The sequence below is a fragment of the Bubalus kerabau genome, chromosome 21, assembly GCF_029407905.1.
Source record: "Bubalus kerabau isolate K-KA32 ecotype Philippines breed swamp buffalo chromosome 21, PCC_UOA_SB_1v2, whole genome shotgun sequence".
Taxonomy (NCBI): domain Eukaryota; kingdom Metazoa; phylum Chordata; class Mammalia; order Artiodactyla; family Bovidae; genus Bubalus; species Bubalus kerabau.
This window is the reverse complement of record NC_073644.1, coordinates 24155671-24182226: the sequence shown is the minus strand read 5'-3', so window position 1 is coordinate 24182226 and position 26556 is coordinate 24155671. Positions and strand designations below refer to the sequence as shown.

Sequence of the window (26556 nt, the reverse complement as noted above, 5' to 3'; positions counted from 1 at the left end):
AGGCAGGTCAGGTGGTCTGGTATTCCCATCTCTTGAAGAACTTTCCATAGTTTATTGTGATCCACACAGTCAAAGGCTTTGGCATAGTCAATAAAGCAGAAATAGAAGTTTTTCTGGAACTCTCTTGCTTTGTCCATGATCCAGCAGATGTTGGCAATTTGGTCTCTGGTTCCTCTGCCTTTTCTAAAACCAGCTTGAAATCTGGAAGTTCACGGTTCACATACTGCTGAAGCCCGGCTTGGAGAATTTTGAGCATTACTTTACTAGCGTGTGAGATGAGTGCAATTGTGCGGTAGTTTGAGCATTCTTTGGCATTGCCTTTCTTTGGGATTGGAATGAACACTGACCTTTTCCAGTACTGTGGCCACTGCTGAGTTTTCCAAATTTGCTGGCATATTGAGTGCAGCACTTTCACAGCATCATCTTTCAGGATTTGAAATAGCTCAACTGGAATTCCATCACCTCCACTAGCTTTGTTCATAATGCTGCTTCCTAAGGCCTACTTGACTTCACATTCCAGGATGTCTGGCTCTAGGTGAGTGAGTGCACCATCGTGATTATCTGGATCATGAAGATCTTTTTTGTACAGTTCTGTGTATTCTTGCCACCTCTTCTTAATATCCTCTGCTTCTGTTAGGTCCATACCATTTCTGTCCTTTATCGAGCCCATCTTTGCATGAAATGTTCCCTTGGTATCTCTAATTTCTTGAAGAGATCTCTAGTCTTTACCATTCTGTTGTTTTCCTCTATTTTTTTTTGCATTGATCACTGAGCAGGGCTTTCTTATCTCTCCTTGCTATTCTCTGGAACTCTGCATTGAGATGCTTCTATCTTTCCTTTTCTCCTTTGCTTTTCTCTTCTCTTCTTTTCACAGCTATTTGTAAGGCTTCCCCAGACAACCATTTTGCATACAGCAATGTTAATTACAGTCATCATTTTATACATTACATCCCTACTATTTATTTATCTTAAAACTTAGTTTGTACCTTTTGACCATCTTCTACCTTTAGCAACTACAAATCTGATTTCTTTTTCTATGAGTTTGGGTATATGGCCTTTTAAAAAAAAAAAAAAAAGAAAGAAAGATTCAACATATGAGATCGTACAGTCTTTCCCTGATTTATTTCATGTAGCATTATGTCCTCAAGGTCTATCCACATCAACCCCATGGACTGCAGCACACCAGGCTTCCTTGTCCATCACCAACTCCCAGAGTTTACTCAAACTCATGTCCACTGAGTCAGTGATGCTATCCAACCATCTCATCCTCTGTTGTCCTCTTCTCCTCCCGCCTTCAATCTTTCCCAGCATCAGGGTTTTTTCCAATGAGACAGTTCTTCACATCAGGTGGCCAAAGTATTGGAGTTTCAGCTTCAGCATTAGTCCTTCCAATGAATATTCAGGACTGATTTCCTGTAGCATTTGACTGGTTGGCTCTCCTTTCAGTCCAAGGGACTCTCAATAGTCTTCTCCAACACCACAGTTCAAAAGCATCAATTCTTTGGCACTCAGCTTTCTTTATAGTCCAACTCTCACATCCATACATGACTACTGGAAAAACCATAGCCTTGACAAGATGGACCTTTGTTGGCAAAGAAATGTCTCTACTTTTTAATATGCTGTCTAGGTTGGTCGTAGCTTTTCTTCCAAGGAGCAAGCGTCTTTTAATTTCATGGCTGCAGTCACCATCTGCAGTGATTTTGGAGCCCAGAAAAAGAAAGTCTCTCACTGTTTCCACTGTTTTCCCATCTATTTGCCATGAAGTGATGGGACCGGATGCCATGATTGTTTTTTGAATGTTGAGTTTTAAATCAACTTTTTTGCTTTTCACTTTCACTTTCATCAAGAGGCTGTTTAGTTCTTCTTCGCTTTCTGCCATAAGGGTGGTGTCATCTGCATATCTGAGGTTGTTGATATTTCTCTCGGCAATCTTGATTCCAGCTTGAGCTTCATTCAGCCCGGCGTTTTGCATGATGTACTCTGCATATAAGTTAAATGAGCAGGGTGACAATATACAGCCTTTCATAGTGAAATATGTATTTCAATATATTAGCAATAAATATGTAAAATTAAAAATACAATATCCTTTTAAATTGCTCCAAATAATCAATATATTTAAATGTAAATATAACAAAACACAGGACTTGTGTACTGAAAGCTATTTGACAGTTATAGAAATCAAAAATTATAAATAAATGGAGAAATATACTATATTCCTGGATTAGAAGTGACATAATTAAGGTGTCAATTCTCCCTAAACTGGATTTTATCAAAAACTTATCAAAACTTTAAGCAAAATAATCTTTATTGATATAGACCAGATTATTCTGAAATCCATTGAGAAAGGCAAAAGAACCAGAAGAGCTAAAACAATTCTGCAAGGAATCAATCTACCCAATTTCAAGACTTGTCATATAGCTAACAGAGTAATAAAGATTAACTGTGGCACTGGTGAAAGGAGACACATGTGGATCAATGGACTAGGCCAGAGAACCCAGAAACAGAATCACACAAATACGCTCAAGTCAATTTTGACAAAGGAGCAAAGCAATTCAATAAAGGAAAGATAGTCTGCTTTTTCAACAAATGATACTAGATCATTTAAACCTTGATCTAAATTTTACACCTTTTATAAAAATTAACTCAAAATGGATTATGGACTTAAATGCAAAAGTATAAATATTTTTCAACAAAACACTGGGGAAAAAGCTCTTTGGAAAAACAGGTCTAATCAGAGTTCTTAAACCTAACACTAAAAACATAATTTATAAAGAAAAATTTGATCAACTAGGATTAAACAAGGGTGTGTTGGGATTGAGGTGGATGTAGCTAAAAGGCAACACGAGGGGTTGCTCGTGGTGATGAGTATGTTCCATATTTTGACTGTATCAATGTCAATACCACAGCTGTGATGTTTTGCAGGATCTATAATATCAGAGTTTTTTTTTTTTAAAAACTAGTTGTCCGTGATATTACCATTGGTGAAAGCTAGCAGTAGGTAAGCATGGTCTCTCGTATTATTTCTTAAAACTGACTATGAATCTAGAATTATAGAAAAATAAACACTATTTTTAAAAATGTCATGTTTGGGGGCTAAAAAATTACTACACCAGCACTTCCAGAAGTGGGTGGTTAGAAGAAACTCCAGTGTTCACTCTACATACTTGTTTATAGACATTAATATCAATTTCAGTTACTTCAAAAGAATCGGAAAGCTAGAGTTTTAAAAATGAAAACAATTACTACACTGAATTAGGCAAGATGAGCTAAAATAAAATTAATATGAAGAACTCATGGTCTCTGTTAATCTGAAAACAGCTCTCAAACTTTCTGGTCTCAGAATCCCATCATGCTCTTCTACCCATCAATATGTACCTTATTAAAAATTAAAACAGAGGAATTCTTAACATAATCTTTAAAATTACATGTTAACACAAATAGCATTTGTTTAAAAAATACATTTCTCCCCCAAAATCTTAAGTGAGTCATACTGTTTTACATTTTTGCAAATCTCCACCTCAACAGAATACAGATGGATTCTCATATGTCTCCCTATAGAATACACTACAATACATTGTTTTACTGAAAGCAATGAAAAAAAGCAGACCACACCCAGATAAATTTGCTAAGAGCAAACTTTCTCAACAGTTACAGATAGTTTCGGATATTCTTTGAAACTACACCAAAATCCAAAAAGCCATAGTTTTCAAAAAGATTCTAAATTGCAATATGAAATCTAAAAACATATCAGCGAACTTCTAAAACTCTCTTACATTAAAATACTTTAAGCTACCATGCTCTTTGAATGGATCTTTGACTTACATTATCATTTTGTAAATCACAAATTAGTTTCTTGATAAACACTGGTTTGCTGAGTTATAAAAGCATTCCAAAAGCTCAACATTTTATTAGGTAATTATTTTTAAAAATTACATTTGCAAAAATATCACTACTGATTTCATTGGAAAAGTGTTTAAAAGCACTGAGAAGGTGTCAGGCTTAAGACGGCACATTAAGTTTTCCAAAATTCTAATTTTTGCTTGAAAATTGTATAATGGGCAACAAATACTGTCAGTTGTCTTTCTTGAGTAAACAGATTCATTACAGTCATTTTGAGAAAACATCTGGCAAATATCCATGTCTCAATAATCACAGTTTCTCTCGTCAGTCAGTTTTTTCAAATAAAATGGTATTCCATGAAAAAAGCAGCTGGTTTAGCTCAGAACACAATCACACAGGTGTATTTCCTCCAGAATGTGCAGTATACAGAACTTCATGTATACTTCTCATTTTGTTACACAGATTATTTAAAAGACATGTAATCACATCTAATGCGATTCTCTAGTCAAACACTGAGAGCTTTCCCCCTACAATCTGGAAAAACAGAAGAATGCTCACTTTCACCACTTTTATTCAACATACTACTGGAACTTCTAGTGAGAGCAATCAGGCAAGAAAAAGAAATAAGATCTAAATTAGAAGCAAAGAAGTCAAATTATCTCTGTTCATCGATGTTACTTGTTGTAAAGCCCTAATGAGTCCACAAAAAACTGTTACAGCTAATAAATGAATTCAGCAAACTTGCAGAATATAAAACATTCAAAAATGAATTGCATTTCTATAAACTAACAGTGAACAATAGAAAAAATAAACTAAGAATTCTATTTATAATTTTATCAAAAAGAATAAAATATTTAGGAGTCAATTTTAACCAAATAGGTATAAGACTTGTATACTGAAAACCATAACAAGAAATAAAAGATACAAATAAATTGAAATGTATGTCATTTTCATGGATTGAAAGATTTAATACTACTAAGATAACCATATTCAAAGCAACCTACAAATTAAATGGAATCAAAAAACCCATCCTAAAATTCATATAGATTTCCAACTGATCCTAAATAGCCAAAACAATCTTTAAAAAGAAAATTAAAGTTAAAAGACTATTTCCTGATTTCAGTACTTAAGAGAAAACAATAGTAATCAGAAATAGTATAGTATAGGCATAAGGACAGATGTATAGACCAACAAAATAGAATAAAGAGCCCAGAAACAAACACCTGTATATATAGTCTTCACTAGTCATTATGGAAGTGAAAATTAAACCACAGATACTACTCTATAATCATTAGAATGTCTTTTTTCAAAACAAACAAACAAACAGAAAATAATGTGTACTGATGAAGATGTGCAGAAATTGGAATCCTGGGGCACTGCAAGTGGCAACATAACATGGCACAGTCAGCGTGGAAATCAGTACAGTTGTTCCTCAAAAAACTAAACACAGAATTACATGATTTACCAACTTCACTTCTCGGCACATACTCAAAAGAACTGAAGAAGGGACTCAAACACAGATATTTGTACAATCATGTTCATACCAGTGTTGCTCACAATAGCCAAAAACTGGAAGCAACTCTACTGTCATCAACAGATGCTTAACTAAAATCTGGTACATAGATACAAGACTATTATTTAGCTCTTAAAAAGGGAAAAATGTCTGACACATGCTACAGCCTGGATGAACCTTGAAAATTATGTTAAGTTAAAAAAAGCACTCTCAAAAGAATAAGTTCCATGATTTCACTTAAATGAGCCAACCCAGAGTGGCCAAATTCATACTCACAGAAGTATGGGTGGTTGCCAGGGATGGGAGAGAATAGGGAATTACTGTTTAATGGGAATGGAGTTTCAGTTTGGGAAAATGAAAAAAGTTCTGGAGGAGGATGGGGATGACAGTTGCAAAACAGTGTGACTGGACTTAACTGTACACTTAAAAATGGTTAAAACGCTAAATTAACATTATGTATATTTTACTAAAATAAAGAGGGAAAAAAGGTTCAAGTGTGAAGTTTTATGTTTCATATATTTTACCATAATGAAAAAAGCCCAAGCACACACACAGACACACTCACATACAAGGGTCAAGATTTAACAAAATCAGTAAGCTGAGCTACTGTGATGAGCATAGTCAGGAAAGTGACATTTTTTAGCTGTGAACATGCAGTTTGAAAAATACAATGATTACTGGTACAGTCTGGTGCCTCTGCCTTTATTAATGATTAGGCACTACCAGTTTTCACCCACCTTTCCTTTTACACCATCAAAGAACATACCAACACAGCGAAAAGAACTGTGAGAGAGAGAATATCTTAGTAGCATTTGAAAATAATTTTTACCTTGTCTCTCATGCTTCCTAAAAGGGTCTTGGTGATCCACCAAAGGGAATCTAGTGACCACACTTTCAGAACCACTTCTCTAAGAATGGATACATATGGGAAGAGCAGAACAATATGACAGACTGAAAAAGCTGGAAATTTTTCCAAGTCTTCCTCAAACAGGTCAATGTTTGTAACTGGAGTTCATTATTGGCCTTAACACGTCAGAAGTTCCTAAAAATCTTATGATGCGCACACAACATATACAAAATGTAGTTTGTGAAGACAACATAAAGACATACAAAAAAGTGTTAAATTATCTTTTTTAATCTTTTTTATTAATTTTTATTTTATTTATTTTGGCCACACTGTGCAGCTTGTGGGATCTTAGTTCCCCATCAGGAATCAAACCTGGACCTTCAACAATGAAAGTGCAGTCTTAACCACTAGACTGCTGGGGAATTCCCTGTATCTTTTTTGAGTTGAGAGGAAATTCATGTAAGTTTAAATTAACAATGTTAAAGTATATAACCCAGGGACATTTATCATACAGTTGTGCAACCATCACCTATATCTAATTCCAAAACACTTTTGTCACCCTCAAAGACAACCTCATACCCATTCAGGTCATTCATTTCCCATTCCTTTCTCCCTGAGTCTCTGGCAATGACTTTCTCTCTTTGTGGATTCATCTGGATATTTCATATAAATTTCACTTCACATGTTTTTGAGGTTCACCCACACTGTACACGAATCAGCATTTCATTCCTTTTTATGGCAGGATAATATTTCTTTGCATGGATATACCACATAAATCTATTCATGCAATAATGGACAGTCAGGCTGTTTTCACCTTTTGGGTATTGTGAATTGTACTGCTATGAGTATTCTTGTAAAGCATTCGTCTGAAAACCTGCTTTCAATTCTTGTGAATACATACCTAGAAGTAAAATTACTGCAAGAGTGCTAGTAAAAGAGGGGGACGGGACTTCCCTGGTGGTCCACTGGTTAAGAATTCACCTTCCAATGCAGGGGCACGGGTTTGATTCCTGGTGGGGGACCTACCACATGGCGTGAGGCAACTAAGCCCACGTACGGTAACAACCAAGCCTGTGTGCTCTAGAGTCCTTCCATCGTAATGAGAGAAGCCCAGCCCTGCAACAAAAGATTCTGTATGCTACAACTAAGACTTAATGAAGACAAATAAATAAATATTAACAACAACAAAAAAGATGAGGAGTTAGGCAGTAGGGTGGGATAGGACACACAAAAAAATACCGCTAAAACAGTAATTAAAAAAGTTGCAGGTGGGGCATGTATGAAGAAAGGCATCAAGACAACCTTTAAGTTCTGAGTTTAGGCAACTAGTAGACAGTAATTCCTTTCACTGAAACAGGAAATACAGGAAGAGTAACAGGGAAGTGGGACAAGAGTGGGGAAAGATGATAAACTTGTTTTGTACATGTTTGATGTGCTCAAGAAATACCATTCAGTGACATTTAGACTGCTAAAAAAGAAAAAAAAATGACTGAATCATCAGCATAGTGATGGCAGAAAACATATTTTAAGGCATCAATTATAAATATATAAAGTGAAATTATTCTTAATCATTAAAAGCCTTCTACATGCTATAGCATATTAACTGTATTTTTAAAAATTCTAAAACAATTGCTGCTGTTGTTCAGTTACCAAGTTAAGTCCGATTCTTTGTGATCCCATGGACTGCAGCACGCCAGGCTCCTTTGTCCTCCACCACGTCCCAAAGTTTGCTCAGATTCATATCCATTAAGACAGTGATGCTATCTAACCATCTCATCCTCTGCTCCCTGCTTCTCCTTCTGCCTTCAACCTTTCCTAGCATCAGGCTCTTTTCCAATGAGTCGGGTCTTCAAAACAGGTGGCCAAAGTATGGGAGCTTCAGCTTCAGTCCTTTCAATGAATATTCAGTGTTGATTTCCTTTAAGATTGACTGGTTTGATCTCCTTGATGTCCATGAACTTCTCAAGAATTTTCTCCAGCACCACAATTTGAAAGCATCAATTTTTTGGCATTCAGCCTTCTCTATGGTCCAACTCTCACATCTGTACATAGACTAAGGGAAAAAACCATAGCTTTGACTATACTAACCTTTATCAGCAAAGTATTATCTCTGCTTTTTAATACACTGGCTAGGTTTCTTATAGCCATAATCTTTGTTTTTTGTATGTTGAGTTTTAAGCCAGCCTTTTCACTCTCCTCTTTCACTTTCACCAAGAAGCTCTTTAGTTTCTCTTCACTTCTGCTGTAAGGGTGGTGGTATGTGCATATCTGAGGTTACTGATATTTCTCCCCACAATCCTGATGCCAGCTTGTGCTTCATTCACCCTGGCATTTCACATGATGTACTCTGCATATAAATTAAATGAGCAGGGTGACAATAAACAGCCTTGATGTACTCCTTTCTCAATTTTGAACTAGTCCCTTGTTTCATGTCTGGTTCTAATTGTTGCCTCTTGACCTGCATATGGGTTTCTCGGGAGGCAAGTAAGGTGGTCTGGCATTTCCATCTCTTTAGGAATTTTCCACAGTTTGTTGTGATCCACACAGTCAAAGGCTTTAGTGCAGTCAATAAAGCAGAAATAGATGTTTTTCTGGAATTCTCTTGCTTTTTCTATGATCCAGTGGATGTTGGCAATTTAATCTCTGGTTCCTCTGCCTTTTCTAAATTCAGCTTGTACATCTGAAGTTCTTAGTTTACACTGCTGAAGCCTAGCTGGAAGGACTTTGAGCTTTACCTTGCCAGCATGTGAAATGAGTGCAATTGTATGGTAGCTTGAACATTCTGTATTGCCCTTCTTTGGAATTAGAATGAAAACCTGACACTTTCTAGTCCTGTGACCATGGCTGGGCTTTCCAAATTTGTTGGCACGCTGAGTGCAGCACTTTCACAGCATTATTTTTTAGGATTTGAAATAGCTCAGCTGGAATTCCAACACCTCCACTGGCTTTGTTCTTAGTAATGCTTGTAGGGTAGGTTAATTGTATCTCAATAGAGCTCTAATTATTTTGGTAATTATATCTCAACAGACCTGTTACAAAACAACAAAATGCTCACTTCTGTTTTTGGTTACATTGTGTTGTATGTATCAAGGATATAGCTACTTTTTTCTTCTTAAGGGCCCTGGGGTATATCTCTTCAAAAAGAAATTATCTTTCTTTCAGGGAGACAAAGATAAGCAGACAGGCAGGGGAAATCCTCATAATTGCATTTGACATAGCATTTCACCTACTTGTTCTTACATTTTGATCAGTACTTTTCTCTACCAATGTCATTTAACCACTTCAAGAAACTAAAAAATGCCAAGCTTAATACAAAATGTTCAACTAATTTTCCTTAGTTTATTTCTTGACATTCCAAATTTGATCAATCCTTTCAAAAATACTTATTCTGCAGAGATCATGTGAGGATTCAAGGTATCACAGTAAGATGTCTAAAACAATGCCTGATACTCAGTAAATTACTGTCATCATCATTATACTAAAGGAAACAAAGGATCCTAAAGTTGATAAGCAAAACTGCAGAGAACAGGGAGGAGATAAAGGTTATGTGTGACCTACAAAGGCACAATCATGTCACAGAAAGGAAACACTTGGCAGAAAATCCCACATCAGACTGAAAAATGCAGCAGCGTGATCACCTCCACAATTGCCATCATTTCTATCTTCACCATCAACACCCAACACTTCTCTCCCCTAAAGCATCTATTTATATGCCTTTAATTTATTCTATTTATGGAATATTTAAACCTATGAAAACATTCCCAAACTCAGCTAACAGGGTATCTTATCATTTCCCCCCGTGTTTCAAAAACTGTTCCAAATATATGTACTATTAGCTACACAGATCTGTTTTCATTTCCTCTCTCCCACTATCTTGGCCTATGGGGGTCAAGCATGTTTTCAAACTTTCACTATATGGCATAATGGTCTGCACCTTGCTTTCTTAGCTCAACATTTTGCTTGTTTGTTGTTTTTTAATTCAGTCATATTGTTTCATGTAGATCTAGTTAATTCATGAAAACTGTATTATATTAATATTGTATGAATGTAAAAATACATTTGTCCATACTCTAATGAGATGTCTATACTGTTTATTTTTATTAACAGGCTACAATAATTTATTGAGTTTCCAGGATATATTCATAGAACTAGTAGGTCAAAGGACATATACCTTCAACTTCATTAGAGGTTACTAAGTTCATCTCCTTTTTCACAGCTAGGATCAGCAGTATAAGAGAGTTCTTGTCTCCTGTTCTCCTCCCCAATCCTTGGCATTGTCATACATTTTGCGGGGCCATGCTCTCTCAGTTTGCAGGATCTTAAGTTCCCTGCTGCTGCTGCTAAGTCACTTCAGTCGTGTCCGACCCTGTGTGACCCCACAGACGGCAGCCCACCAGGCTCCCCCATCCCTGGGATTCTCCAGGTAAGAACACTGGAGTGGGTTGCCATTTCCTTCTCCAATGCATGAAAGTGAAAAGTGAATTCAAGGAAGTCGCTCAGTCGCTTCCGACTCTTCTCGACCCCATGAACTGCAGCACACCAGGCTCCTCCGTCCATGGGATTTTCCAGGCAACAGTACTGGAGTAGGGTGCCATCGCCTTCTCCTTAAGTACCCTGACTAGGGATCAAACTCAATACTCTCCCTGATTCCCACAGTGAAAGCTTTGGGGCCTAACCACTGGATCATTAGGGAATTCTCTGTCTTACTTTTAAACTCTGCAAACCAAACGGTCTAATGTAGTACTTCATTGATTTATGTCTTCTTGATTAGTAAGATGAGTATCATTTACTGGTCTTTCAGGTTTCTGCTCATGTGAAATGCCTTTAACAGTATGGCCACTTTTCTACTGATCTGTGGTAATTCTTAAGAATAGTCCGGGTAACAATCCTTTTGCTCTTTCTCCCTCCCCTCCAACATAAACAATATAAAACTGTTGCTGATTTTCATATCTAGTAAGGTTGATAAGCAAAGATAATTCCTGCCTTCTCAAAGTTCAGAGCTATTTTCCAGACATTCATATCTGTTTCTCAAACCCTTTTGGCCACTCACAAGTGAACTTCTCCATGAGGGCCAATACACACACATTCAACATATGAAGTGAAAAACAGGACTCTACATCAGTTTTTTCTAAGTAATTAACAACAAGCAAATACACAAGAAAATCACAACTTGTCTCCATTCTATATAAACAATTTGGATATGGTATTAATACAACATATGGCTTTCATATGGATCAGTACACAAGCATCTATTTGATTAATAACTGTTTGCTAAATGCTTGATAAATAATATCAGGTACATCAGGATGCCTGAAACAACAATTAAGAGTCTACTCTCTTTATCCAATGAATTAAGAATTAAGGTATAAATCCAGATTAAGCAGATCAAATATTTTAATTTTCAGTCGCACCATCATACAATCCGTTCTCCTGGATAAATCTGCTCTGCAGTAATGAAATGATTCTTCTAGATATTTTAGTGACAGCAGACTTCAGCTGGAAAAAAGTTAACTTCACTTACAGAAGCACTATCGAATGCTTTGTAAAATAAAGACACTACCCTAAAGACGTATAATAATATAGCAAGAAAGTACCTTAGATCACTTAACTAATAAATTTTCAGGTGAGGCACTTGCAATCCAGAAATTAAGAAATCTCCCTAATCCAGGTCCTCCTAAAATCTACAATCCTCTAAAATCCACAAATTCAGGATTCTTTCCATTACATCATGCATCTTATTTTAGACTTCCCCAGTCTAAAGACTCTGATTCCTCTCTTGATTTTACAAGATTGAGTTTTGAGTTATAGAAATAAAATTACCTCCCAACCCCATAACAATCTTTTACTTTCCATACTTCCCAATTTTGCCCTTCCCCCTATCCTCCATTAGACTGTACACAATGAAAAAAAAAACCTCACTGCTAAATTTCTGAGTGTAATTAGTAGCGGAGCCCTGAGCCCCTGGCTACTGTTTCCACGTTAAACAGTAGCACTAATCCTTTATATCTTATCCAACAACACCTACTAAACATCGCTTCGCAGGAAGCGCGGTGCACGCAGCTCCTCCTCGCCGGCAGCCCACCGACGCCAGGGAGCCCGGGGCGCCGGGTTAGGGGCGGTGCGGGGCACCCGGGGGCTGGGGTCGCTGGGGGAGTGGGGATCCCAAGGAGCGCGAGGAGGGGGGTCCCGGAGGCGCCAGGGAACAGGCCGGGAGGCGAAGAGCGGCCGACTCACCTTTCCGCAGCTCCCGCTCCCACACGGTGACGATGGGTCGCGAGTGCTTGCGATGGTGGATGAGCCACAGGGACAAGGTCTGCACGCTCTGCTGCGAGTTGCTCAACTCCGACAGCTTCTTCTCCAGCGCCGCCTCGGAGAAAGCGGACATCCCTCCGGCACCGCGTTTGCGCCGTCCCACGCGGTGAAGCTGAGCGGAGGAGACTTTCGCCGCCCCCGCCGCGGCCTCGCCTCCTCACCCCACCCTTCCCCACGCCCTCACCACCACTGCCGCCACATCCAACACCGGCCGCAAACCAGCAAGATGGCCTCCAGCCGGCAGTGACGTCACGGCTGACCGATGCCCCGCCCTCCGACCAGGCGCGGCCGAGAGGCGGGAACTCCTAGCGGAAGGGGCGGGACTGAGGCTAGTGCTGAAGAGACGGGGCGGGTCTGGGCGGGAGGCGGGGCGGGTCTGGGCGGGAGGCGGGGCGGGTCTGGGCGGGAGGCGGGGCGGGTCTGGGCGGGAGGCGGGGCGGGTCTGGGCGGGAGGCGGGGCGGGTCTGGGCGGGAGGCGGGGCGGGTCTGGGCGGGAGGCGGGGCGGGGTTGGCCAACCTCCTCCTAGGAGAAGCTCTCTTTTCCAAGGGGTATTTAAAATCGCCTCATAGGTGTTTAAATTTAGTACAGCCACTTTGGAAGATAATATGGCGTGATATAATCCATTTTATTATACACCTTTCTTGTGACCCTGCGATTTCCCTAACTGCTATCAATGCTAGGAAAACACCAGCATGTTTGCCAGGCCTAGAACCTTTCTTCTGGGAGAAACTATATCTCCAAAGGGGTAATTAAAAATCCCTTGAACACCAGGCGTTGTGTGGTCCAGCTCCGTAACAGAGAGGGATTGAACTTTAAGTAAATGGCTAAATTATTTGTGATAGTTCATATTACAGAATACATGCAGTAGTTTAAAAGATTTATAAATCCAGTGGTGGATTGGGTTTTTTTAAGTTGCAAAAGAAAAGATACAGAATAATGTTTCTTTTATAAAAATGTATATTTTATAAGAATTCATCAGTATGTAAAGGCATGGCAAGAAGGTCTAGAAAAATACACATTGCAGTAATAGTGTTGTAAAGACAGGATAAGAATTGGCGCCCTTAAGCTCTGTCTGAATTGTTTTCATCTTTTACTAGAACATATTCATGTATTACTTACAGAATTAAAAACTAATTTCAGAATTCTCATAATTAATTCATCACATTTTGACATAGCATTTGTCTGAATTATGATACATCACAAAAGAGAAGAGGAGATACTGTCATATTCTAAATATGAATGCAAAAAAAGAAGGTACATAAGAAACCACAGGAATGCCTAAGCCATGTTTTGAGAAGCACTGCTTAAGAACTTTCCACCAAGTAGGCATCAAATAGACCTATTTATTTGAAGCAGGGGCTGCAAAACATTGTAGATGTATGTTAGTGTTAGTCATTCAGTCGTGTCCAATTCTTTGCCACCTCATGGACTTAGCCTGCCAGGCTCCTCTGTCCGTGGAATTCTGCAGGCAAGAATACTGGAGTTGATAGCCATTCCCCTCCAAGGGATCTTCCTGACCTAGGGATCAAACCCAGGTCTCCTGCATTGCAGGCTGATTCTTTACTGTCTGAGCCACCATGGAAGCCCAAAGATGTACTTATGCAATTAATGTATGTTTTCAAATGGTTAATTTTGTTATGTGCATTTTATTTCAGTAAAAAAAAAAAAAGAAACCTAATAGCAATGACTACATTTATTTCACATTCTCCACATTGTAATGGACCCAAACAGTTAGGAGGGCTCTTATGTTTACCAAACTTAGGATAAAAGAAAACTTACAAGCTAAAAAAGTTCAGTCTTAAGTTAAATTTTGTGTTTTTTTTTTACTTAAAAAATTTTTTATTTTTAATTGAAGTGTAGTTGATTTACAATATTATATTAGTTTCAGATGTACAAATAGTGACTCAGCATTTTTGTAGATTATACTCTATTTTAAGTTATTAGAAGATGATAGCTATAATTCCTTGTGCTCTGTATATGTAAATCATTAATAAACTTATGTTCAATGGTGTATTTCTCCGGTTAAAAGAAGCATACTGATGTTCGTATACAAAGACATACAGTAACAGGGTACAAAAGATTTCACTTACAAGTTTCCAGATTTGAATGTTCTTGTCAAATAATAACATGTAATACATTTTATGAACTGAAAGAGTAGAGAGATTTTTTCAATGCTCTCAGGTTATCACAAATTAATCCTTTATACAATATATTACTCTCCTCTATTCTGATAATAGTACTAAATATAATAAATGAGGGAAAGCTGTTCAATCTTATCACCAAAAGGTTTGCATGGCTACTGTCTTCACCAGTCACCTAGCCAGCTTCTATATAATTTTAGACCAGGAGCTTTTAGGTTATGAAGACGATCAGAGAAAAATTCAATAAAAAGGACCTAAGCAAGTGCTGGTATCAAGTTACACAACATCAATTCATTGTTCCAGTTGTCTCGTGAAGCATAGTAAACCATCCCAAAAGAGTGACTTTTCAAACAATAACAATCATTTTATTTTAGCTCAAAAACCTGAGGAATGACCAAGGTCAGTTAGCATTTATGAGGTCACAGTCAGATTGTGGCTAGAGTCACCTCAAAGGATTCTTTGCTCATGTTTGATGCCTGGACTCAAACCACTGGGAAGTGAAAGAGCTAGGGCCTTCAGATCCATCTCTTCTCCCTTCTCTCTCTTTTCTTATCTTCTCATCTCCTCCTCTTCTCCTTCTTCCTCTTCTTCCCCTCTCTCTCTTTCCCCACTTCCCTCCCTCCCTCCCTCCTTCATCTTCACATGATCTCTCCACATGGCAACCCCAGGATATGCAGATCTCTTAGACGACTGCAGAAGTCTCCTAGAGTGAGTGTCCCAAGGGCAACTGGAGGTCACACAAAGTTGCTTCTATCTTTTCTATTAGACAACACAGTCAAAGCCCACTCCCATTCATGGGAGTAGGACATAGACTCTACTTTTTTTTTTTTAATTTTTGACAGCATCACATGGCATGTGAGATCTTAGTTCCCTGACCAAGGATCAAACCTGTACCCTCTGTGTTGGAAGCACAATAGAGACCTCCTCTTGAGGGAGGGAGCACCAGCAACCCACAGACATGTTTCCAAGCATCCTACTGGATGTTTCCCACTTTTTATCTTCAGTTAGTCCTTGGTATAATACCTAACATCTAATGTGATTTTCTTGTCTTTTAGCTAAAACACGTAATAAAACTAACTGTTGGGTTTGCATCCACTTTTCTTTGAGTGCCACCCAGTATCCCCTCTAGTATCTTTTCCTTGTGAATCAACCATCAGTTGATTTCTGGTTAACTACATTCAATTTGTTGTTATTTAGTCGCTAAGTTGTGTCCAATTCTTTGTGACCCCATGGATTGTAACTCACCAGGCTCTCTGTCCATGGGATTTCCCAAGCAAGAATACTGGAGTGGGTTGCCATTTCCTTCTCCAGGGAATCTTCCTGACCCAGGGATAGAACCCATGTCTCCTGCATTGGTAGGCAGATTCTTTACCACTAAGCCACCAGGGAAGCCTAAATTCAATTAATAACAATTTTTTTTTTTTTGGCCTTACCATGTGGCCCCACCAGGGATTGAACCTGTGCTCCCAGCAGTGAAAGCACGGAGTTCCCACCACTGGACCATTAGGGGATTCCCTACTAACAACTTTTTATATGGCTTACACCACAATAGACAAGACATTCACAAGTCTAACATCCCTGTCATTTCACACCCGGGAAGGGATGTTTCTGCCTCCATCAAAGTGGAGGAAGGGGGATGCTATAAGTTGCGGTAGAGAAGTAATGGGAAAGGTAAGTGAATGCCACCCAAGTTTTCAAAACTTTTTCAAAATTTCATAAACGTGAGCAGGCAATGATCAAAATAGAGTTGTTCTGGATATAATATTGACCTCTCAATGTAGAATATATATTATCATAAAAGAAAAATGTACTTACATTTCTATAGGCTTCTCTGGAATCTTTAATAATACCAAAATGTTTCAGAAAACAAGAAATGAGGAAGTCAGGTACTTTGGCCTGTACATATTTTCCCCATACACATAAATACTGCCATAAAGCCATTGTCACATCTGATCCAACAGCTCATCTGCTAAAAAAGGAATATGAAGCTCTGACTTCAGTTCAACAGCAGATAATGTTCTCTAAACAACCTTCTGATGAATGGAATCTTGACAGTAGATCTGAATTTCAGGGTGAAATATCCTGCAGGCTGACTTCATCTGCCCTGGGTTAAAATAGGGAACTGAGAAAGTAAAAGGTAATCTGAAAGCTGATAGCTAGTGCTACCCTAAAAGAATAAAAACCACCAGTTATTTTTACCAGCACAATGAGTGTATTTGGGAACAGCTTGCATGTGTTAAATCGCTTCAGTCATGTCTGACTCCTTGTGACCCTGTGGGGGATCTTCAGGACATACAACTGTGGTATGCCACAAGTAAGCCCAGTAAAACAAGAGTGAAAACTCTTACAGAGAAGGGAAAGTTGGGAGGAGCTGTTAGAACCAGAAGGTCCATCGAAGGAAACGGGAGTTTGAAATATAGTGGCTTTATCATTGGCTGGGCTGTTGCCAGGCAAGAACAAAAAAATTTCCCCTCCTTCTGGTGGTAGCAGTGTGGCTTCTGCTGGAGAGACAGGGTTTCTCTCTTCCTTTGGGGATCCAGTGATAGGTGTGTGAGAGCTCCCCCTTGTGGCCTTCCAACTCCATTTTAGGGCTGTTCAGTCGCTCCGTCGTGTCTGACTCTGGGACCCCACGGAATGCAGCACGCCAGGCTTCCCTACTCTTCACCATCTCCCGGAGCTTGCTCAAACTCATGTCCATTGAGTCGGTGATGCCATCCAACCATCGTCCTCTGTCGTCCCCTTCTCCTCCTGCCCTCAATCTTTCCACTTTAGTGAGGTTTACCTTTATTAATTTTCACTCTAGGCTGTAATGTTCTAGAGTAGGAAATGGCAACCCACTCTAGTATTCTTGCCTGGAAAATTCCATGGACAGAGGACCCTGGCAGCTGCAGTCCACAGGGTCACAAAGAGTCGGATACGACTCAGTGACTGAGCGCACAGGCTGTAACGTTCCTAACAAAACATCAAGTTAGGCCTTACGGGATATAAACAATAACCAGACAAGGCCATTCTGAGACTGTAGTGAAACAAGTCCCCACTTAAGCCATGAAAATGGCTAAAATCTTCCTGTTACACCTACAAGGATGATTACAGCTTCTTTACCAATGATAGCTCCTGCCCAATCTTAATCCTTTGGCAGTCCAGATAAAAATTACCAAAGATCTACCAAATTGTCCCTGTGTCCTGACAGCACCCAATCCAGGACAGTTTCCTACCTTCCCTAAAGACTCCTTAGAATCTGCCAGCATAAGCTCAGATCTTGTAATAAACTCTTCCCAATACCTTCTTAATGATACATCCCCACACATCCCTATACATTCCCTGGGGTGGGCTCTTCCTTGCTGCAGCAAGCTAAATGAACCTAATTTTAACTTTAAATGGTTCTTGTGGTCTTCAGCTAGTGAGTTTTAATATGGGATATACATCAAAATTTTAATAGTGGTTAGCTATATGGGTAAGAAAATGGTAATCTCTTCTTTCCAATGTTTATATTTCAGTATGGTTGACTTATTGAACACAAGCATGTATTATTTGTATAATGAGAAAAAATAATAAATAGAATAAACAGACTTTTATTGGAGTTAGGGGATGGACCTCCAATGTGTCTCTCTTGTCTATAAGAAAAAGGTCATAGTCTTAGCATGGCATGCAAGGCTCTTATTAACTCAGTTCTGCCATTCTCAGCAGCCCCATCAGCCACAGCTCCCCTCTCTGTGTTCTTGAGCCCTCAAGCAGTGATAAAACTTTGCTAATTATTTCCCAAATCCTGTACAATTCCATTTTCCACTGCTCTATACATCTATCATGCAAACAATATCCTTCCTGCAAACACCTGGCCTTTCCTTCCCCAAATAAAGAAGCTCCTTTCAAAACTGGTTTGAATTGGGACTTCCCTGGTAGTCCAGTGGCTAAGACTCTGTGCTCCCAGTGCAGGGGACCTGAGATTGATCCCTGTTCAGGGAACTAGATCCCACATGCCTCAACTAAGAGTGCACAGGCTGCAACTGAAAAAAAAAAAAAAAACCTCCCACATGCCACAACTAAAGATGCCATGAAGGAAGATGCTATGTGCTGTAACTAAGACCTGGTGCAGCCAAATAACAAATATAAAATAATAATAATAATAAAATAAAATTGGCTTGACTCAACAGACCAATGGACAAACAAAATGTAGGGTATGCATACAATGTGATAATATTCAACCATAAAAAGGAGTGAAATTCTGATACATGTTACAACACAGGTGAACTTTGAAAATGTGCTGAATGAAATAAGTCCAACCCAAAGGACAAATATTTCATGATTCCAATTATATGTGCATGCATGCTAAGTCGCTTCAGTCTGACTCTTTGCAACCCTATGGACTGTAGCCCGCCAGGCTCCTCTGTTGATGGAATTCGCCAGGGAAGAATACTGGAGTGGGTTGCAATGCCCTCCTCCAGGGGATCTTCCCAACCAAGGGACTCCTGCAGGTCCTGCATGAAAGTGAAGATGCCCAGTCGTGTCCGACTCTTTGCAACCCTATGGACTGTAGCCCAGGGGATCTTCCCAACCAAGGCATCAAACCAGTATCTCCTGCAGGTCCTGCATGAAAGTGAAGACGCTCAGTCATGTCCGACTCTTTGTAACCCTATGGACTGTAGCCCAGGGGATCTTCCCAACCAAGGCATCAAACCAGTATCTCCTGCAGGTCCTGCATGAAAGTGAAGACGCTCAGTCATGTCCGACTCTTTGCAACCCTATGGACTGTAGCCCAGGGGATCTTCCCAACCAAGGCATCAAACCAGCATCTCCTGCAGGTCCTGCATGAAAGTGAAGACGCTCAGTTGTGTCCGACTCTTTGTAACCCTATGGACTGTAGCCCGCTAGTCTCCCCTGTCCATGGGATTTTCCAGGCAAGAATACTGGTGTGGGTTGCCCTTTTCTCCCCCATGGGATCTTCCTGACCCAGGGATCAAACTCAGGTCTCCCGCATTGCAGGCAGACTCTATCATCTGAGCCACCAGGGAATCCCATAGTTCCTGTATAGCAGGCAGATTCTTTACCCCTGAGCCACAAGGGAAGCCCCATAAGTAACTAGAACAGGCAAATCCATAGAGACATAAAATAGCAAAGAGGTTACTGCAGTTGGGGGGAGGAGGGAATGCAATGCACTGCAGATGTTTGCTTCCTTGTCTGTCTCCACTTCCAGACTCTGAATCCTCAAAGGACCTAGAACAGCTTGGAGCCACTGTCTGATTCTTCTTGGGAACTCCATAGGAAGAATACGGGAAGGCCAAGCAAGCTTTGGGAGATCTTAACAGAGCTTCATACAAATTAAAGGCAATTAGTCCAGGCTTCTAATCAGTGCCTTAGTCACGTCTATAACATCCTCACCCATTATATCTCCAGCCTCCGTTCAGAAGTCAAGTCACTGGAATTCTTTCTACTGAGGGCCCCAATTTTTTTAAAGCTTTTATGGTGAGTGGAAACTTGCTCACTCTGTGACTTACCCATTGTCCCAACTTCACCTTCTGAATTCTTCTTAAATGAGCCTATTTCACTTTCATGTGACAGCCCTTCAGGTATATGAAGACCATCATTGTATTCACTCATTAAATCATTTTTAAAAATGTATGCCTGAATAAGAAAAAAGCAACCACTGACCTTGGGAACTAGTCTGGTCCTCTCAGCTAGGTCTAGGTGGCATCAGTCATTGGTCTGGCACTCACTGATAGGCAAGGTATTTTCCTTGATGGACATAAACAATTTCATAGAACACCTACATCAATCTAGACCACTCTGTGACCTTGACAGCATGAGGTAAAACAAAACAAAAACCAGATCACTTCATTAATCTTATCTAAGCAGTTATAAAAAATAGGGTTACTGTGTAAACCACAAAAAAACTGAATATCCCCCCTTTTGTTGTTAATATAACTGCTGCTGCTTTACCAATTACAGTGTTAGGTTTGCACTCTCCCCTCTATCCTGAAAAAACTCATTAAGATACCCAACCAGGGAGTTATTACAGCTTCTGGGCAGTGTCCAATCCAGAGCAAAGCCCCACTTCCTTCTCTCCCAAATCCCTAATATACTTACTGCTCTAAGTCCTTGCTAACAACTGGAGTCGCTCCACAGTTTCTCCTGGTGCCCTTTCTCCCACTTTGCAACAGGCTGGCAAACCACCTCGTTTAACTGCGGGTGTGTAACTATGGCCCACCTGGAGGACACTGACATACTGAACAGCTGATAGGAGCCGGGCCCGAGGGCGGAGCAATGAATAAAATGGGCAGAAATCACTGCCCCTCATAGAAGTTATACGGAGGTGAAGAGTGAACCATGTATGTAAGTGTTATACGGTGTGTTGGGTTGAGTGCCGTGGGGAAAAGCAAACGGGGTTGATGGGGCCACGGCGGAGTGTTGATGTGAGTTAGAAGTTTTTAAACAGCCAGGGAAAGCCTCACTGAGATGACACTAGAAAATCTGAAGGCGGGAAAGCAGGAGCCAAGCAGTTATTTCATGGTGTGTCAAGCTGACGGAAGAACAAATGAAATGATGCTAACACAGGAGCGTGCCTGGTGTGGCTCAAGAAACAGCAAGGAGGGCTCATATGGCTGGAGTGGGGTGATCAGAGAGGAGAGCCATAGGAGAGGGCCAGAGAGTAAAGCAGGGCGGGGTGATCAGAGAGGAGACCCATAGGAGAGGGCCAGAGAGTAAACTAGGGCGGGGGAGGGAAGAGCAGTCACATAGCACTGGACCTGGGCTTTTACTCTGCGAAATGAAGTTGTTGGAAAGTGTTGAACAGGAAAAGGACATGGTCTTAATACATTTCAATTTTAAAAAGCCAACATTCTAGCTTCCATGCCAAGAAGAGATTAGGGGGCTGGACCAAGGGGTTAGGAGAGAGATTGGACACAGGTTTCCCTGGTTATCTGTAAGCAAGAGTGATCCTATAAAATTTTTTCTAGGCTGAAATGATGGAAGGAAAAAAAGCAATTACCTTAGGACACATCTTGCTAATGATGGAAAAAATAAATTGCGATAAAGCACAGATGCTTATGCCAACAGTGAAAAGCTCAGGTGCCTTGATGCTGAGATGCTGAGTGTAGCTCAGTTCCCAGGGAAGGAGCTTGGCGGTGCCATTCTCCAGCTTTGGGTGTGCCTCCGTAACCCACTAGCTGCTAAACACTATTTTTGCCTTTCTCTTTTTTTCCATAAAAGCGAAAAATCCTCTTGAGATTTCTTTCAGTGAGTAGATATTTTCCCAAAAGCAAAGTGGCAAAACTCGAACTTTCCGAAAAGCAGGAGAAACTTGTACTTGTGATAATCCTGTGAAGGATGATGGTGAGTGAGACCAGGCTAGAAACACTGAGGATGAGAAGCTGGCAGATTCTGGATATATATGGCAAGTAGAACAAGCCAAATCTACTAAGAAGGCAAGGTTTGAAAGAGAAAAGTCAAGGAAGACATCAGGGTTCACAGCCTGAGCTGAAAGTGGAAGGCTGACCATTGTCATTAACTGTAGGAAGACACTGGGAAGGCAGGTTCCTTAAGGAGGAAGAAACAGAAATTCATATTAAATTTGTAGTTATAAGTGAAGATGTTGGGTAAGCAACTGAATAGCCTACAGTTCAGAGGAGAGGTCTGGGCTGGAGTTACCATTTTGGAGTTTGGTGATATGAAAGAAAGACAGTGAAAGTCACTGAGTTGTGTCTGACTCTTTGCCACCCCATGGACTATGCAGTCCATGGAATTCTCCAGGCCAGAATACTGGAGTGGGTAGCCTTTCCCTTCTCCAGGGGATCTTCTCAACCCAGGGATCGAACCCAGGTCTCCCCTATCGCAGGCAGATTCTTTATCAGCTAAGCCACAAGAGAAGCCCAAGAACACTGGAGTGGGTAGCCTTTCCCTTCTCCAGGGGATCTTCCTGACCCACGAATCGAACTGGGGTTTCCTGCACTATAGGTGGATTCCTTACTAACTGAGCTATCAGGGAAGCCCTAGTTCAGAGGAGAGGTCTGGGCTGGAGTTACAATTTTGGAGTTTGGTGATATACAGTATTTAAAATCATGAGACTGAATGAACTCACTAATTAATGAGTGCAGACTGACAGAGAAGGTCTCAGGGCACTCCTGTGTTTAGTGGTTGGGAAAATGAGAAGAAACAACCTAAAAATAGCCAAAGGATATTAGGCATTGGGATAGAAGGAAAGCAGTAGTGTGGAATCCTGAAATCCAAAGAATGCATTAGAAGGGAATGGTCAACTATGTCAAATGCTGCTACTTAGCCAAGATGAGGATGAGAATTGACTGGCAATTTTATGTTTTGTTGACTACCAAGATTTAGCAATATTTTCCTTTGGTCTTTTCTTTTCAGGAGAAACATCTGATTCTATAATCCCCTTTTTAAAAAAAATCACCTTCTAATACACACCTTAATTTACCTATGTATCTTATTGTCTGCCTATTCTTCTAGAATGAAAGCTCTATTAGGGGAGGGGGTTTTTGTCTGTTTCAATACTTAATAAAATATTACATAGACTAGCATCTGATTATAGTCAAAGCTCAGTAAGTATTTGCTGAATTAATGGTTTTCAGATCCATCGCTATATTGGCCTGACATCTATGAACATGCCCATTTGGCAATGTTTCTCTTGAACCATTAGAGTATGTTCTGGCCAAGTCCTGGAATACTAGAATGGTTCCTCTTTGTTCAAAGCCTGGTGTTTCATGGTGCAGTTTAGCAAGCCCAGTCTGTCTGGCAGGCAATCACCCCGCTCTGTCATGCCTCCCTATTCAGCACCGTGTACTTTCCTGTGAATTGGAGAAAAAATCCGAGGCCAGCGCACCCTGCAGAGTTCAGGACACGAGACACATCTCTAATGTGGAATCAGGTAATTCAAAGGAAATGGCAAAAAAGGACATCAGACAACAGATCAAGAAATCCTTTTTAAGATGGGGTGCCCAGTGAGAACTCCCCCAATGTTTCAGCTTTGGAAACTGATGGGACCTGAAGCCTTTTCTGTGGCATCAAGTGGTGCTGAGACTTTTGTCACACCAATGAATTTAACTGAACTTCATTTTCCTTATCTGCAGTATGAAATTAATCAGGTCTATACTGCAGAGTTGTTATATGAACTGAGAGAATTATGAGAATTATGTTCAGAAGTACAACAGACCTTAATAAATGCTATATATATATTTTTTTCTTTTTGGCTGAGCCGTGCAACATATGAGATCTTATTTTCCAGACTGGGGATTGAACCCTTGCCCCCTGCATTGGGAGCTCGGAGTCTTAACCACCAGACTGCCAGAGAAGTCTCAATGCTATTATTACTTCATAATTACTTTGCATTTGCTAAATGTTTACAACTAACTGCAAATGGTGACTGCAGCCATGAAATTAAAAGACACTTACTCCTTGGAAGGAAAATTATGACCAACCTAGATAGCATATTCAAAAGCAGAGACATTACTTTGCCAACAAAGATCCGTCTAATCAAGGCTATGGTTTTTCCAGTGGTCATGTATGGATGTGAGAATTGGACTGTGAAAAAGGCTGAGCACCGAAGAATTGATGCTTTTGAACTGTGGTGTTGGAGAAGACTCTTGAGAGTCCCTTGGACTGCACGGAGATCCAACCAGTCCATTCTGAAGGAGATCAGCCCTGGGATTGCTTTGGAAGGAATGATGCTAAAGCTGAAACTCCAGTACTTTGGCCACCTCATGCGAAGAGTTGACTCATTGGAAAAAGACTCTGATGCTGGGAGGGATTGGGGGCAGGAGGAGAAGGGGATGACAGAGGATGAGATGGCTGGATGGCATCACTGACTTGATGGACATGAGTCTGAGTGAACTCCGGGAGTTGGTGATGGACAGGAAGGCCTGGCGTGCTGCAGTTCATGGAGTCGCAAAGAGTTGGACACGACTCAGCGACTGAACTGAACTGAACTGAAGATAAAGTGGAAGAGATTTTTTTTTTAATTTTAACTCCATACAATAAAAAAGGAGAAATACAATATTTGTCCTTTTGTTTCTGGCTTATTTCACTCAGCGTAATGTTTTCAAAGTTCATATAAATTGTAGACATTTTTAAATTGCATTTTTTCTTAAGAATGAGAAGTTCTGCAATATGCAATCTCTTATGTGGTAAAAGAGTGATTTGAATCTTTTTCCATGACCACTCAATTTCCGTGTTTTATGTATTCCTCCTAAACAAGAACAGGAAATACCTTTATATTAATTCAAATACTTCTGCCCATTAGCAAACTTATTAGGATAACTTATTAGCAAATTTATCCTCATATAGATCTTATATAGATATGTTAAATGAAACTGGCTCTTTTTATTTGCAGGGCAGGAACAGAGACACAGACATAGAGAACGGACTTGTAGACACAGCGGGAGAAGGAAAGGGTGAGACAAACTGAGAGAGTAGCATTGAAATACATTCATTACCATGTGTAAAACAGATAGCTAGTGGGAAGTTGCTGTATAACACAGGGAGCTCAGCCTGGTGCTCTGTGACAACCTAGAGGAGTGGGCTGGTTTGGAGGGTGGGAGGGAGGTTCAGGATGGAGAGGACATATGTGTATTTAGGGTTGATTCACATTGTTATAGGGAGAAGGCAATGGCACCCCACTCCAGTACTGTTGCCTAGCAAATCCCATGGACGGAGGAGCCTGGTAGGTTGCAGTCCATGGGGTCGTGAAGAGTCAGATACGACTGAGCGACTTCACTTTCACTTTTCACTTTCATGCATTGGAGAAGGAAATGGCAACCCACCCCAGTGTTCTTGCCTGGAGGATCCCAGGGATGGGGGAGCCTGTTGGGCTGCCATCTATGGGGTCGCACAGAGTCGGACACAACTGAAGCGACTTAGCAGCAGCAGCACATTGTTATATGGAAGAAACCAATACAATATTGCAGAGCAATTATGCTCCAATTAAAAATACATCTTAAAAACTGGTTCTTTAAATTGACATTAAGAAAAACAAAACAATTATTGAACGCAAGTGGCATCATCTCTAAATGATGGCCATCCTGTTTGGGCAATGACAACCCACTCCAGCACTCTTACTTGGGAAATCCCATGGACCATGGACGGAGGAGCCTCGTCGTGTCGGACACGACTGAGCGATTTCACTTTCACTTTCACTTCTGTTTATTTAAACTGAAAGTTGCATTAAAATTCCACAAGGAGGCAGACTGGTTCTATTAAATCAGTTTACTGCACTGATTTAAATACAGTCTAGATAGCCTGTGTATTGGCATTTACAAGTTTAAAAAAACTTTCTAAGCCAACACAAGGAATCTATGAAGGCATTTTCTCCCAGAAACAACTTTGCAAATGATGATTAATTTTGTAAATCAGTTCATAAGTCTTCTTTACCATTAAATTAGTTGTAATAGAATCATAGAATTTTACACATAAACTTAAAAATGATTTAACTATATAGTTCTTGTCCTAATGCAAATATATTTATTCTTGGCTTAAAAAAACATGGCAGTTCTATTGTCTAGCACAGGGAACTCTACTCAATATTATGTAATAACCTAAGTAGGAAAACAGTCTGAAAAAGAATAGATATAACAGCATTGCTTTGTGTACATCTGAAATTAACACATTGTAAATCAACTATACCCCAATATAAAATAAAATTGTTTTTAAAGAACCCTTATATTTACCTTTCCTCTTAACAAAATGTCAGTGGGGAAAAATGCCAGTGAAAATTTTAAATGCTGTGGAAAATGGTATGGTGGTTACTTAAAATGTTAAACATATGATTCAGCAATTCCATTTCTGTGTATATACTCAAAAGAATAGAAGCAGATACTCAAACAGATATTTGTTCATAGCAGCATTATTCAAAAAAGACAAAATATGGAACCAATACTACATCATTGGACAAATGGTTAAA

General features: G+C 40.0%; 1 protein-coding gene and 2 long non-coding RNA genes across 14 annotated transcripts in view; 1 reads left to right on the top strand and 2 right to left on the bottom strand.

Annotated features, from left to right (window-relative positions):
- The window catches only part of RPRD1A (regulation of nuclear pre-mRNA domain containing 1A), a 70272-nt gene extending 57551 nt beyond the window's left edge, over positions 1-12721 (bottom strand). For 4 of the 9 annotated variants that reach the window (XR_008706815.1, XR_008706816.1, XM_055559585.1 and 1 more), the window contains exon 1: positions 12435-12718. Coding sequence is in view for 7 of the 9 variants with exons in the window: in XM_055559585.1 (XP_055415560.1) it covers positions 12435-12585 (151 nt within the window). In the remaining 2 variants the exon portion in view is untranslated. Of the gene's footprint in view, positions 1-12434 lie in introns of all 9 variants that reach the window. The other 5 variants (XM_055559586.1, XM_055559587.1, XM_055559584.1 and 2 more) reach the window with 5 other exon arrangements.
- Positions 12722-17963: 5242 nt separating this feature from the next.
- LOC129636087 (uncharacterized) lies at positions 17964-20858 on the bottom strand. The gene is made up of 3 exons (XR_008706632.1): positions 20736-20858; positions 20301-20442; positions 17964-19456 (listed from the first exon to the last, which is right to left on the bottom strand). It is a non-coding gene; the product is annotated as an uncharacterized LOC129636087 (long non-coding RNA).
- LOC129636086 (uncharacterized) lies at positions 20852-24654 on the top strand. 4 transcript variants are annotated; one of them, XR_008706628.1, is made up of 3 exons: positions 20852-20977; positions 23013-23529; positions 24156-24654. It is a non-coding gene; the product is annotated as an uncharacterized LOC129636086 (long non-coding RNA). The 4 variants fall into 4 exon arrangements; XR_008706630.1 differs by having other exon boundaries at positions 20855-20977; positions 23436-23529; XR_008706631.1 differs by having other exon boundaries at positions 20890-20981; positions 23436-23529.
- The last annotated feature ends 1902 nt before the right edge of the window (positions 24655-26556 follow it).